Source organism: Ruditapes philippinarum, unplaced genomic scaffold, assembly GCF_026571515.1.
Source record: "Ruditapes philippinarum isolate M1 unplaced genomic scaffold, ASM2657151v2 ctg981_1_1_1_1, whole genome shotgun sequence".
Taxonomy (NCBI): Eukaryota; Metazoa; Mollusca; class Bivalvia; order Venerida; family Veneridae; genus Ruditapes; species Ruditapes philippinarum.
The window spans coordinates 131,065-147,036 of NW_026855378.1; the positions used below are offsets into that span (position 1 = coordinate 131,065).

General features: G+C 32.8%; 1 protein-coding gene across 5 annotated transcripts in view; it reads left to right on the forward strand.

Annotated features, from left to right (window-relative positions):
- The window catches only part of LOC132743110 (deleted in malignant brain tumors 1 protein-like), a 180,390-nt gene that overhangs the window by 83,575 nt on the left and 80,843 nt on the right, over positions 1-15,972 (forward strand). For 3 of the 5 annotated variants that reach the window (XM_060731623.1, XM_060731622.1, XM_060731621.1), the window contains 3 exons: positions 7,966-8,101; positions 8,375-8,547; positions 13,067-13,205. The exons of 1 other annotated variant lie outside the window; for it this stretch is intronic. In XM_060731623.1, coding sequence (XP_060587606.1) covers positions 7,966-8,101; positions 8,375-8,547; positions 13,067-13,205 — 448 coding nt within the window. The remainder of the gene's footprint in view (positions 1-7,965; positions 8,102-8,374; positions 8,548-13,066; positions 13,206-15,972) is intronic. One more of the 5 variants, XM_060731626.1, reaches the window with a different exon arrangement.

Here is a 15,972-nt window from a genome sequence, read left to right on the forward strand (position 1 = left end):
TACGTAAACTGAAATGAACTTATCTCAAATCTCAATGTCCACATAGAGAATGGGGATCTCATAATTGTGATCATGGTGAAGATGTCGGCATATCGTGTACTCCCGGTAATTTTTCAAAAGCCTATCATTAAAATGAAATATTTTCGTTTGAAAATCACATTTAACTTATCATTTAACCATATATCTGCACAAAATAAATTTTGATTAAATTGGTTAGCTGTTTAACAAAGTTTCGACCTCAGCATGAAACAAGATTATTCATATAGACATATGAGGAAAAAGAAATCACCGTTTAGCGTAAATGTTAAAACGTTTAATTGGATTTTAAATACAAACCTTAACCTTTCTTGCTCTATGGAATAATGCTGGTCTGCATTTTAAGATATTGCTATATATTTTGAAAAGTTATATAGGATGATCATTTTCTTTAGAACCTAAACATACTGATTTTACTTTCGTACAATATGCCCTGTTTGGGTGACTGCAAAGTTTCAGTGACCTTTTGAAACATTGCTTTGCTGTCATGTTTAAAACGGAATGTTTAGTTATTGTTTAGTTTTAGCTTTCAATTGAATAAAATATATAATATATAAGTCAATGAAACTGATCACAGTAAACTGCATGTAATTGGCTCAAATTAACGCTTCACTTTATAAATTCGTTTTTCCACCTGTATGTGTCGCTTGGTTAGAAGTCCAGTAGTGGTCACTGAAATAGAACATAAATAATTCTGAAAATGAAATTAGGTTTAAATGATCTCTGATAATATGAGTAGAACGAAATGTCTTGTTCAATACTTCAATTTATGATGGTAAAACTATCCTTATAGCGGATGAAAAGTCCTTCTCTCTGGTAGTCTAGTAAGTTATTAAGCTTACTACAAATTATTGGCTTGGGCTAATCTTAATGCTAACTGCCTTAAACAAATTGAATAATATGCTGGTAATAGACGCAATAATTACATACATTAATTGACATTGATTTGTATGATAAGCTTTAAACTATTTTATTAGAAACAGCCTTTAGCACAGGTATAACAAAATTGCTTAGGGGTGAGCTTCTATGTTCAAAAGTATTTATATCTTAATTAAACAACATATCCTCCTAAAAGACCTGCTAGATATCACACTGAAACAATCCTAAGGTAGTCCTCTACAAATTTCAAGTCTGCAGCACGTGTTGATCACAATAGCTAAAAAGACTTTTTTTAATTTTAATGAAAGAAAAACAAAAGTGAATTATTTACACAAATGTAAAATGTAATGACATTATGAAGAGCGATGATCCAAAATAAAGTAGATTTTTGCTGTAAATATTATATATGTCCTCCTTTCGTATACAAAATAACACCATCATAAATGGAAATATGTCAATATAGACAAATAATAATTGAAAACCGACCTTAAAAAAACAAAATGGTTACTATATGGCCTACACGGAGCACGTGCTTTGTCATTTCATAATGTCGTTTTAGGTTTACATCGTACTTTTTAATTATAGACGTCATTTATTGAACTTCAGGCGACATGTATACAAGACGACTTTCTGTTCATATTGTTTAACCAAATTGGTTTCACTAGCTCTCGATGGCAATGAATATTTTATTGGAAAATGACTGTAATCAATTGTTGGTTTTTAAATACGACACTTTTACTTTAAGCTGCATGTAGATCCTGAAGGGAACAGAACCTCATTTCCTTAACTGTTTCTCTATGGATTGATATATACCAAACTTAAACGGAGCCATGATAGAAGAACACGAATTGGTTGATATAAATATGTTGTATACAGGGGCCCAGTTGTTCAAAACTTTTGTTAACTTTAACAACAAAGTAACTGTTGATAAATTTTAACATTTTGTTTGCAAGTTGTTCAGAGCTATATTAAAATTTCGTTGGTTAACGAGGCGTTAAAGTGCTTAACGTTTACTTAACTAACAAAACAAACCATAATGCAATGTGTAACTTTCCTTTACAAGAAACAAAATTGCCGATTTCTCTCCAATTCAATAAGAAATACTCAAAACATTAACTGATGTACATTATTTGCAAAATACAGCTGAGTGATAGACTAATTAAAAATGAAAACTCGTGTTATGAGATAAGTCTTTTTTTTTACTGTTTGGTCATGAATATATATGTAACCAGTGCCCCAGTACCTACATGAAACTGAATATCTTGACTGACTTTGAGAGCGATTTATTTCATAGTGTTCAGCTTTTACACGGTCATACATATTTAATGTTCGTTTAATGTTAATTGATCCTATTTCCATGGGCATCTGAAGCATTTTGGTGTTGGTGGGGGTGGTGTAGGTAGTTTCCAATCCAAACCATGGCACTTCGCTACATTGAATTCACCAGAGCACAGTTCAGCCACTGCATCGTGTCTGGACAGGCTGTCAAACTGTTTACCAGTACTTGTTGCCTTCACTTTCGCAAGGAACTGAAACTTCTGTACATATCAGAGCAGATGTACAGTGCAAATTACCGTAGAAAAGATTTCATGATCAATCAAAAAGAAAGTGACTTGCGCTGTCCGGGAACCGAAAAATTGGTGTTAGAAAACATGCTAGCAAAGTCTGATTGATGAATCCATTTTTAAACACTTTAAAACACTTATTATGGCTGTTGACAATACACTATTTACACATTGTGGGAATTGATAAGTCAGTTAAGGGACTAACTACCCGATTGAGTTTTCTTCCATATGCTCATGTTATAAGAAATGGGCCCTATATATCATTTTATTTAGAATTTTAGCTTGGCATGTTTACGAAATAATTAGAAGTCACTGTAAAGACTAGGTTGATAACTTATAACTCCATCGTCAATTTTGACTGACAAATGGCCCTTAGTGAAACAATAGCATAGCATTAAATTTAAAATACACACATTTGCTCAGCAACTTTTCTCTCTAAATTTCAGCAATATGTATGCAAGTTGATACAGTTTTAATTTCATTATCTATGCATTGTTCAACTTTACCCGTCATAATTAGGATTTTAACTTTTAAGTTCCTACAGATGTATTTGAAAATTTCAAAGACATTTAGGGACTTATATTGTAAATTATGTAAATGGTGACTGTAACAGATACTCATATACTATATATAAACAATGGAGTATTTGATAATTTTGAGATCATATTTGTACATATTAACATATTTTTGAGAATAATAATTTGGGAACGAGACTAAATCACTTCGTATGGTTGGTAGAAAACAGGAACCACTCATATTTGTATTGTTTGCAAGTCAGTAATGATATTTATAAAATAGTAAAATTATAGTGCTTGTTTGGATCAACATCTCTTTTATGTAAATAAATGAAGTACAACTGATTTTTTTTAATTTTCATCTATATAAAATAAGCTAATGCACAACCTGTCAAACAATTAGAACATCTGATTGCTTTTAATGTAAAGAAAATTAGAAGAAGTTAAGAAATTCTTAAAACCCTATTTTAGATGGACTCGAAACGGGAGACATATTTTTATTTCTAACTTTATTGAAACTAATGTAATGTTGAATCAGGGAACTTTATTTTAATTTATAATAAAAATCTCTGTTTGAATCCAGGGTTTACATTACATTTATTTTGATGACTTATTCTACTCCCACTTTTGGTAAAAGATGAAAACAAATGTTCATTTCACGGCGTCTCAACGCCGTGATATTGTGATGGGTAGTTTTCGGTAGCATGGGCAAAAGTCACGTGACAAAATGCCTTTCGATTTCTACAGCCGACATTTTATTGTTTTCACGCAATCATTGTACAGCCCATTTCCGTGAAAAGTTACATAGAAACAGGTTTTTTTTTCAAAACCATATAGAATCTAAACAGTATTTTTATCAACACACGAAATATCAGCGTTTTATATTAACACATTTCCGGACATCCTTTCGACATGCTTGAGAAATTCGCCTTGAATGGATTATGTATGGTGGTTGATTTACGCCATCCGTATATATTCGCGTCTTCGCCTCAAAATGCGAAAATGCGAAAACACTATATGCATTTCACAATAAACATTCACCATACCAGGTTGTAAAATAAATTAATTTGGTCCTTAAATCAGTTTTTACCACAACATCAAACTTCATTCAGAATTCATGTCTCGTTATTGTGAGCAAAATTCTGAGTTTCCTTTAGTTATGAGCAAGAAAATGTTTTATTACCCCCGCCGAAAAGACGGTGGGGGATATAGAAATAGTCTCTATCCGTCCGTCTGTCCTTCCGTCCGTCCGTCTACATTTTTGTCCGGAGCATATGAATTTGAAACTTCATTGGTGGATAAATCATATTTAGGAAAAGTGCGGTGCACAAGAATGATAACTCTACCCTGCATATTTTTTCATTATTGCCCTTTGTTATTCTTCAAACTCAATTTTTGTCCAGAGCATAACTCAAAAAGCCTTTGAGATATCAACATGAAACTTCATAGGTGGATAGATCTCACTCAGGAGGTGTGCAATGCATAAGAGTAATAACTCTACCATTCCTAAATTTTGAGTTACTGCCCTTTGTTATTTTTCATACTTAATTTTTCACCGGAGTGGAGCATAAATTAACTAAAAAAACAACAAACTTTAAGATGTCAATGTAATCTTCATAGGTAGATAGGTCTTTTTGAGGATGAATGTTGTGCGAAAGAATGATAACTTTACCCTTTATAATTTTTGAGTTGTTGTCATTTGTTATTTTCATACTTTTTGTCCGGAGAATATCAAAAAAGTGTTAGAGGTAACAACTTGAAACTTCATAGGTGGATAGCTCTTTTTAATGAAAGTGCAGCACACTAGAATGATAACTAACCGTGCATTATTTTTCAGTTATTGCCCTTTGTTATTTTTCATACTTAATTTTGTCCGGGGTATAACTACAAAAGCCATTTAGATATCTACATGAACCTTCAAAGGTGGATAGATCTCACTCAGGAAGTATGCAGTGCAAAAGAGTGATAACTCTACCCTTCATAATTTTTGAGTTATTGCCCTTTTTTATTTTCTATACTAAATTTTTCACCTGAGTGGAGCATATCTCTGAAAAAGTCTTTGAAATGTCAACATGAAACTTCATAGGTGGATAGATCTTATTTGGGAGGAATGTTGTGCGCAAGAATGATACCCTTTATATTTTGTTAGTTATTGCCATTTGTTATTTTTCATACTTTTTGTCCGGAGCTTATCTCAAAAAGGTGTTAGAGGTATCAACTTGAAACTTCATAGGTGGATAGATCTCATTGAGGAGGAGTGCAGCACACAAGACATTTAACCTACCGTGCATTATTTTTCAGTTATTGCCCTTTGTTATTTTTCATACTTAATTTTGTCCAGAGCATAACTACAAAAGCCTTTGATATATCAACATGAACCTTTATAGGTGTATAAATCTCACTCAAGAGGTATGCAGTACACAAGAATGATAATTATTCTGCTCTACTACATAAACATGGCTCATGTAACAAGTTACATTATGATATTTAAAAACCTTCTGAACAAGTTAACATGTTAATTCAACACAATGCTATTTGGAGATACCTTATCAATATCTTTAACTGCTTTTTTGTTGTTGTTTTTTTGTGTGTGTGTTTGTGGGGGGGGGGGGGTTGATTTTCGCCGTGACAATCATATTGCTGCATTTCCCAGCAATTTTTTACTTGTACATATTACTGATCAGTTGTTGATCTTCAGAATTTGGAAAGGACATTTGGTATTCAGTACTGTTGGTGTGCCTGTTAGACTATAAATAAGTACAGGAAAAAACAACAGATCTGTATTAAACAGAACTATGGTAATCAAAGTATATATTTACTAAAACATACTTTAACATTACAAACTGCATTTTTATTTTCTAATTTTAATAATCATTAAACTGTCTTGTGATTAAACTAAGGTATCATTATAATCTATTGTGATACATCTCCAGCAGTTATACACATCTCTACTAATATTATATACTGTGTTTCATGGCATTATTTATTATTGTATGGTGGCTGTTTTGTGCCACATCAGATTTTCGCTCTGCGGGGCGCCGGACGGAAATACGACAAAGTCAACATTTTGTGTACAAAAAAATGTTGACTTTTTTCACGAGACGTAAATACAAAAATTCGACACAGTCAACATTTTGCTTCACAGGGCCCAAAGGCGAAACACTTTGTTGAACTTTTTCTCAATGATGCGCAAGGGGTAAATATGACATGGCACAAATAAGCCACCATTTAATCCACTGTTTAGAACTGGTCACTTATAAGGGATGAGGATATATAAACAGGCGATAGCACAGTCGGTAGGGTAGAGCAATTAAATTGTATTCTTAGGGTAACACCATCTGAAAAGTCTTAGACAGGCTGAACATTTTTTCAGACTTGGTCTAGTAGTAAATTAAGGTAATAAATTGATTTATTTTGGAACTTCAGAAAATTAGTAAACAATGTCAAAACTTTGTTCAATAAAATGGTTTATTACATTGTTACTATGTATGATAAATATGGTATTATCATATTGATGAATATTAAACATTAAAGATTAAGAAGAGTAAGGTAATTGTAATATTTGTTAAAGTGTATACTTCCAGAATGTCAATCACAGACAGGACTACAACAATGTTATGGTTGTTTTAATGTTGAGACATGGGGTTGAAAAGATTATCTTAGTACTAATTAAAACCTGTTTATCATTATGCTTTTACTTCATTGAGTCTTGATAGTATATGGGACTTTCTTAAATAATTGTGTTATTTGTTAATTAAAACGTTGCCCCATTTGACTGTGTTAAAGTGATAAAAGTAAATGGTTGTGAGTTGACAGGGGCATAGCAAGGGGGCAAGCAATTTTCTGTTTCACTAACGATATAATTAATTCACCTGTGGAGGTGAATTAATTTTGTTGTTAAGTTTTTGTTAAAGTTGATGTTTTAACAAAAATATAACGTAATTTTTTCTGAACCACAAATTTTTTTACAAAGATATTTAACAAAGAATTAACACTTTGCTGATTTAACACTATTTTAACATTAACAATGGTTGAAAAATCAGGATTGCTTAACAACAAAATTTAAGACGGAATCTTGTTGATTTTGCAATATGTTTTTTTTTAAATATTTAATATTTAACAAAAGTTTTTAACAACTGGGCCATGGTATTTAGTTTATAGATATTTTGTAGGTATGTTATCTAAACCATTTTATAAAACGAGTCTTCAAATATCATTTAAACATTTGTTAGCAATATTCAAAATACACAGTACATGAAGATTTGCTAAATAAATAGCAGTACATTGTATATCTTCCAAAGCAGATATCAAAATTAATATGACATTCAATTAGATATGTCAGAATTACTTGTGGCATTTTTAATTCAAATTGTTTGCATGAAAGGATGTAAGTTGCGTTAAAGCTAAACTTGTTTTCAGGTCGTGAGTCCGTTTTGCAGGGCATCACAAATTTATGTCACTTTTGTCACGTCATAATTTGACTTTCTATTATGAACTACATGCCAATTGTGTTGTCTTAAAGCGGATATATCTTTTTAAAACAGATACCGTTTCACTGCACATTCATTTGTGGTTAAATCAACCATATTAAGCTTTTTATTAAATATTTTATGAGATAATTGAAAAGCTAAATGACTACGGTCTGATAACGACATTTTCAAGGTAGAAACTTTACAAATACCTACACACAAATACAAGTCCTTGTGCTTTTTAAGTAATCTAACTTTGAGATTAAGTGTTTGCCTACCATATGTTTTATATATTTTTTGTGAAATTTAAGGGTCGTATGAGGTATAGTTTATGAAATTGATTGATAGGAATTCTCCCATAAGTTTTTATTTTACTTTTTTAATAAATAAGATTTTCAATTGTTTTAATTAAATAATTTTCTCTATGTTTGTATAAAAAAGAAGAAAACTAATCATTATGCTCTATTTAATGATATTTTGAAATATTAATTATTTTCTTAGTTCGGTTGGTTAACGGATCAAGTCAATATGAAGGGAGACTTGAAGTTTGGCATGATGGGTCTTGGGGAACTGTTTGCGATAATGGGTTTGATACACTGTCAGCAAGTGTTGTTTGTAAGATGCTGGATTATCCACCGTAAGTCAATTATATGAAATACCAACAAACTTCTCAAACGTTTTCGTTTGAGGTGAATTATTTTTTGTAAAGGTTTAAGACATGAAATGAACAATAGTAATTGATCGGCTTATGATTTTTCAAAGTAATGAAATCATGTTCTTGTTTACGTCAAGCAAGTGTAAGACGTTTAATAAATTATTGCATTACGTTAAACAAATGACTTATATTTAGATATACATTATATACATTGTATCTGAGTTTGTTTGATAAAAAACACGTTTTTCTTTTCAGAAATAATGCTCTGGTATTCGGGTCTGCATACTTTGGCGCTGGCACATTGTCAATTCATTTAGAGTATGTCAAATGTACAGGAAATGAAAACACCTTATCTCAATGTACGCATAGCGGAAGGGGAATACATAATTGTAGTCAAAACGACGTTGTTGGTATATCATGTCCACCAGGTAACATTTTAAAACCTACTACCGCTTTGTTTAATCCTAAAAACCATTTGTGGAAACAATTTCAATTAAATGTTATAACAATGGTATGAAATTTCAGACTGTTTTTGTAGTTAATCGTTAGAGTGCATTTTTTCAAATTGACTTTTAACTTTTCCTCCGTACGTCTTTGTATATACATTGCATGTTTATCATGTTACCTTTATGGTATTTGATTATAGTCTATACATTTTTGACGTACGCTTCATGTCGATTCATGTTGTATAATTTTTTATCTTTCATATTTTTATCTTCGAGTTTGTAAGGTTTTCGCCTTGTATTTCTTGATTACTTTAATTTTCAATACTATATTGTCACACATGAAAGCAAAAAGATAATGAAATAACCATTAACGGTGTTCTCATAAAACGATCCTAAAGGATATCTCAAAGCAAACTATCGAATAACTCTCCCTGTATCTACGGCTCTTTCCTAAACATATCATGTGTAATAAAGTTTAAGTGAACCCTTTTAATATAAATTTAGCGTGTATTTTCAGTTACGACATTATCAAAATCAAGATATAGTTTGGTTTGAATAACCATGGGCATAATAGTTGCCATGTTTTCAATCATTGCGACTGAACCAAATTAGGAAGTAAAAATAGAAAATAATTTTTATTGTCGCCAATCATATCTCCCTTTTAGGAATAATATAAGTGTTTTTTCTATTATTCTGTAAACTATTTTAATAAAATAAAGATATTGCCTTACTTCACAATATTTAATTGTTAATAAGGAAATGCGTAAGGAAAGTGGAAGATATACATCAAAGTTACCTGACTTTAAAGCTCGATATACATATATTTACAAATGCTTTCGTCATTAAGTTAAATAGTTAAAATAGTGTGCAAAGTGTACACTTCTTAGAACATCTATATTTTTAAGACAGCAAACAAATATTGTCTTATTGAATCTGAATAGAGTTTTGTCAACGTATATATATCACTAACTAGTTCTTGATGCCAGTCGGTTTAATTAAAGGTAAAAAAGAATAAGATCGGCTACTTGCACTTTCAAAGTTGATACTTGTTGTTTATACTTGTAAGCATACATTAACGGTACCTGACTTACATGATGTGCATACTGAAAACCGTGTTTTTATGCCACCGCAGCATTTACGATGCGGTGGCATATAGCGATTCACCTGTGCGTGTGTGTTTGTGTGTGTGTTCTATAGATTATATGGTAAACTTAAAAATCTTCTTGTGAAAAACCACTAGTCCAATTTCGACTTAACTTGGTAGAATTGATCCTTGTGTGAAGGGCTTCCAAAGTTGTTCTATTCCATGCAGAAATCTGGTTGCCACGGCAACCAAAATGAATTATAGGAATAAATTAAAAAACTTCTTGTAAAGACCCAAAAGGCCTAGAGCTTAGATATTTTGCATAATGCATTGTCAAAATCGGCCCGCCCCGGGGGTCAGTGATTATCTCTATATGTACATATAGTAAAAACTTAAAATGCCTTCTTCTAAAGACCCAAAAGGCCTAGAGCTTAGATATTTTGCATTAGGCATTGTCAAAATCGGCCCGCCCCGGGGGTCATTGATTTTCTCTATATGTACATATAGTAAAAACTTAAAATGCCTTCTTGTAAAGACCCAAAAGGCCTAGAGCTTAGATATTTTGCATAATGCATTGTCAAAATCGGCCCGCCCCGGGGGTTATTGATTTTCTATATATGTACATATAGTAAAAACTTAAAATACCTTCTTGTAAAGACCCAAAAGGCCTAAAGCTTAGATTTTTTGCATTAGGCATTGTCAAAATCGGCCCGCCCCGGGGGTTATTGATTATCTCTATATGTACATATAGTAAAAACTTAAAATACCTTCTTGTAAAGGCCCAAAAGGCCTAAAGCTTAGATATTTTGCATTAGGCATTGTCTGGTAGACCCGTACCAGGATTGTTCAAATTATAGCCCTGGGGTCAAAATCGGCCCTGCTTCGGGGGTCATTGATTTTCACTATATGTACATATAGTAAAAACTTAAAATACCTTCTTGTTAAGACCCAAAAGGCCTAGAGCTTAGATATTTTGCATAATGCATTGTCTGGAAGACCTCTACACAGATTGTTCAAATAATAGCCCTGGGGTCAAAATCGGCTCCGCCCCGGGGGTCATTGGTTTTCCTTATATGTATATAGTAAAAACTTAAAGTAAAAACTTTAAAAAAAATCTTCTAGCAATTGACAAATGCTAGAGGTAAGATATTTTGTATTAAACATTGTGAAGTAAACCTCAAGCAAGATTGTTCAAATTAAAGCCCTGGGGTCAAAATTGCCCCCGCCCAGGGGTCATTGATTTACAATATATACATATAGTAAATATTAAAAAAAAAATATTGTCTGAAGGTACAAGGTTTATAGCTTAAATATTTGTTAAATGATATTATCTTTAAGTACTCTACCAAAGTTGTTCAAAATTTGCCTCTAGTGTCAAAATTAGCCCCGCCCCTGGGGCCATAGATTTTCATTATATTTATATAGTAAAAACTTAAAATTCTCTAAATTTACAAAGGCTAGAGTTAAGATATTTTGCATGAAACATTGTGTAGTGAACCTCTAGCAAGATTGTACAAATTGTAGCCCTGGGGTCAAAATTGGCCCCATCCCAGAGTCATTGATTTTCACTATATACATATAGTAAAAAAATTAAAAATCTTCTTGTCTGAAGGTACAAGCCTTAAAGCTTTGATATTTTGTATATAATATCATCTATGGGTCCTCTACTAAAGTTGTTTTAATTATGCCCCTATTGTTAAAATCGCCCTGCCCCAGAGGCGATAGTTTTCCTTATAATTATGTATAAAGTAAAAACTTGAAAAATCTTCTTCTCTGAATTGACAAAGGCTAGAGGTTAAATATAGGGCATGAGAATTTGCGAATTGAACCTGTACAAAGATTGTTCAAATTATAGCCCTTGGGTCAAAATTGGTTCCGCCCCGGGGTCATTGATTTTCATTATGTACATATAGTAAAAAAATAAAAAATGTTTTTGTCTGAAGGTTCAAGTCATAGAGCTGTGATGTTTGTTTTATAATATCATCTATAGGTCCTTTACCAACGTTGTTCAAATTTTTCCCCTGGTGTCAAAATTGGCCCTGCCCGGGGGCAGTGATTCTCATTATGTACACGTAGTAAAAACAGAAAATAAAACAAATGTTTTCTTTTCTAAACAGTTTTACAGCTTAGATATTTGACTTGAAATGTTGTTTGGTGGACCTGTATCAAGATTGTTTTGAATTAAACCCTTGGGTCAAAATTGTGCCTTGCCCAAGGGTACAGTCACCTACTTTCTTGTCCTTTGATGAACAGCAATGAAATTTTGACCATGTGTACAGTTTTAGTAGTAAAGTTGAACTTTGATATCAGGTGACCTTGATTTTGATGACGTGACCTACTTTCTTGTCCTTTGATGTATAGCTATGAAATTTGAACCATGTGCACAGATTAAGATGTAAAGTGAACTTTGATATCAGCTGACCTAGATTTTGACAAAGTGTCTTACTGTGTTGTCCTTTTATGTTGTCATCAAATTTAGGCTGTGTGAAATATGACCTTCACCACCAAATTCACTAGACTCAAGTGCATTGATATATTCCTACTCTGATCTTTTATTGGATTAACAATATATTTAACCACTGATATGATAATAAGAATTAGATAGGTCAGGGATCTATGCATTATGACAAACTTCACTTGTATAGAAACAAAAAAAACTGTTCTTACACTACTATTTAGTGTTGTATTAATGGGGTTGCATAGCATTTTTCTCAAATGCAATCTTGTTTGTTTTTGTGTTTTGTTTTTATGTCCCACTGACCGCTTATTAACATATTCGATCCCCAGATCACATAGTTTGGATGGGCTCTACTTGAACAAATTTGCTGCGTCGGTAAGTTTGTCGACCCGCAAGACTGTCTGGACAAACAAGAAGACATTTGGTACCGAACATAATAGTAGATAGAGTAAATTCTATTATTATTTTCATGCCATGGCTTAATTGGAAACATTTAAAAATAATGAGTTTCCCTACAATGCTCATTTGTAGTAATCCACCTTGTCCACTATAGATCCTTAATCCCTATTTTCTTCATACTTTGCTCAAGAATAAACCACAATAATGTTACGTGCAGAACCAATGCCGCTGATGTTCCGACTTAAGATCAAATGTTAGACACTTCCGCGATTGCTTTAAAATTACATATTCCATTGATGGAATTGTTTTCGAACTTCACTGAAATAGTGTTGTTATTAACAAGAAGATATACAGACCTTGCCTTGTCCTGTTTTTGTTTTGGGTCCTCCTGGGCTCATTGCCACTGCCTCTTGTTGTTTGATCGTGTGAGGTTGCGTTCATTGAACGCCGCATTTCCTTGTTGATCTTGTTTACCATAGTTTATGCTTATGAAAAATGTAGAAATTATGATCATCCTAATTGATATGCAAAAATATCAAATATAATTTATGCTATTCTAGATGTTCGATTGGTGAACGGGTCAAATCAATTTGAAGGGAGACTAGAAGTTTGGCATAATAAGCGGTGGGGAACAGTCTGCCATGATGATTTTGATGAGCGTGATGCAACTGTTGTTTGTAGGATCCTGAATTATCCACAGTAAGTAACAATTATTATCAACTTTTTCCGAATATGCAAATATGCATATTATAATATGAAATATCCAATTAACGTCTTCCACTTACCTCATATGGATTTTAGATAAAACAATTATGAACCTGAGCATATGATAAATTTGTATCATAATTTTGTTAAAACTCATACAAGTACAACGTCCAGCATGAAAACAGAGAAACGGTAATTCTTAAAACTTAGCATTATTCAGTTGCCGCTGGTTCGAAGCAGATATTTTAAAATATGTCAATGTAGAATTGTTAAAGGCACATTGGCAAAGCTGGCATTCAATAATGGGCAAACCAAGTGACTCGCACTATATCATGAAGAATATATTCAAAAACCCAAATTCAGACAAACACTAAGGCTTTCAGAAAATATGTCATTTTTTAGTTTTTACTTCGCCATCTCTTTTGTCTCATAAACCGTGTATGTTCTAATGGATAATCATCAGCCAGTGTGAGGATGATTTCTGGCGGCATCCATTTGTGCGTATCAAAATAAAGTTAATGAATTTCATTTAAAGCCTTAAATCATCAGAAGCAATCTACGAAAAATGCAATGTGTATACTCCGCTTAAAGAACGATTTCTTAAACAACAAGTTAACATCGAGCTAGAAAGAAAAATCGGAAAATATTATTCACGTCATATTAAACACTAAAACACAGTAGTTCTTTCCATTTTATATACTTTAAAATGTTAATTGTTTACTGAGTAGCGCCTTACTATTTCACGTTTTGAAACATAAACACAATAGCTACAATATCACCAAAAACTAATATATGACCAAGTGAACCGTGTACCAAAATTTACTATTCCTTTAACTTTGAAACACCTCAACGATTGTCCGGCGACCGATATGTTGCTATTGTTCGCATAAGGACAAATAAAACGATTCTTACTTTCACGTCCTTTGAACAATTAAACAATATCTTCCACAGCTGCAAAAAGACAATCGCATGCTTTTTAAAGGCCTCACAAATGCTATCATTTTTTATTTTTCAAAAACTATTATATTTTTGGTATCTTGTGACAGTTCCCAAAAAATATTATTTTGCCATATACATCACATATCTTTTGCTGATTTTGTTTCTTTGAAAGTCTGTTTTTTGGCAGCTATGAATATATTTATTTTCTTACATTGAATCGGACTGAGATGTCACTCCTTTTATATCATTTATCCAGTTTAAACATTAGAATGCCTTTGAAACTGAGATAAATGTTTGACGATTCCATCTGTTTAAAAGAGCATCAAAGAAATTTAATAAATGGATTTACCAGGAACAGAACATCTACATCTTTCGTTGACGTTATTAAGAAATGAAAATGTTATAATCCATTGCTTATGAGCAAAAACATATCATCAGATAACAAACCTTATGCCGATATGTGCTCATAAATATCTCAACATATGTTTGAAGATTATTGCAAAAGCGGAACGATCAAGATATAGCAATCCGTATGGAAGGAAAATCTGCCAGTTTTGTTATCCCACGCCGATGGAATCGAGAGGAGGTATTGTTTGGCATTGTCCTTCCGTCCGTCCATCCGTCCGTTCCAATTTTGTTTCCGCGCTAGTTTTCTGCAACTGCTGGCTGGAATTCAACGAAACTTTATGGGAATCATCAATACCAACAGAAAATGCGCATATCGTCGCCTTGTTCCGGTCCGACCCTTCAACACAGAGTTATGGCCCCTGATTATGCATAAAGAGCAATACTCGTTTCCGTGCTATGTCTTTGCAACCACTGGCTAGAATTCAACAAAACTTTATGGGATCTTTCAATACCAAGAGGAGATGCGCATATTATTGCCTGACTTAATCACATAATTATGGCTCTTGATTAGTTATTCAGTATGCATATAGAGCAATAATCATTTCCCTACTATTTCTCTGCAACTACTAGCGAAAATTCAATGGAACTTTATGGGAACTATCAATACAAAGAGTTGATGCGCATATTGTTGCCTTGCTTAGGTCAGACTCTTCATCACAGAGTAATGGTCTTTAGTTAATTATGCGGTATGCATATAGAGTAATAATCGTATCTCTTAGCAACCACTGGCAGGAATCTGTGTAAACAATCAATTGCAAATTGGAAAACCACCAATATTAAATGGAAAATGCGCATATCCTTGCCTTGTTTCAGTCTTATTTTTTAACACTGAGTTATGGCCCTTGGTTACGTTATGCAGTTATTCGTGTAGGAGCATTAATCATTTTTCTGTGCTATTTCTCTGGAACTACTGTCTGAATTGCAGAAACAATCAAATTGCCAATAGGAGATGAGCAATATAGGCCATCTAGTTTCTGGCAGACCCTTCAACACAGCGATTTAATGGCCCTTTATTAATTATGCAGTATGCATATAGAACAATTATCGTTTCCATGCTATTTATCTTTAACTAACTTTGCACGAAATTCAAATGAAACTTTATTTGCGGAACCAAATCAATACCAAGAGGAGAAGATGCTTTATATTGTTGCCTTGCTCTGGTCAGACTCTTAAATCACAGAGTTATGTCCCTTATTTAGTTATGCAGTATGCGTATAGAGTAATAATAGCTTCCGTGCTATCTCTCTGCAACCACTCAAAGAAATTCAAGAAAACTTTCTTGAAACAATCAATACCAATAGGAGATGAGCATATACTCATCTTGTCCCAGTCAGACCCTTCAAATGAGAGTTATGGCCCTTAATAAGTAATACAGTATGCATATGGTGCAATAATTGTTTACGCACTATTTTGT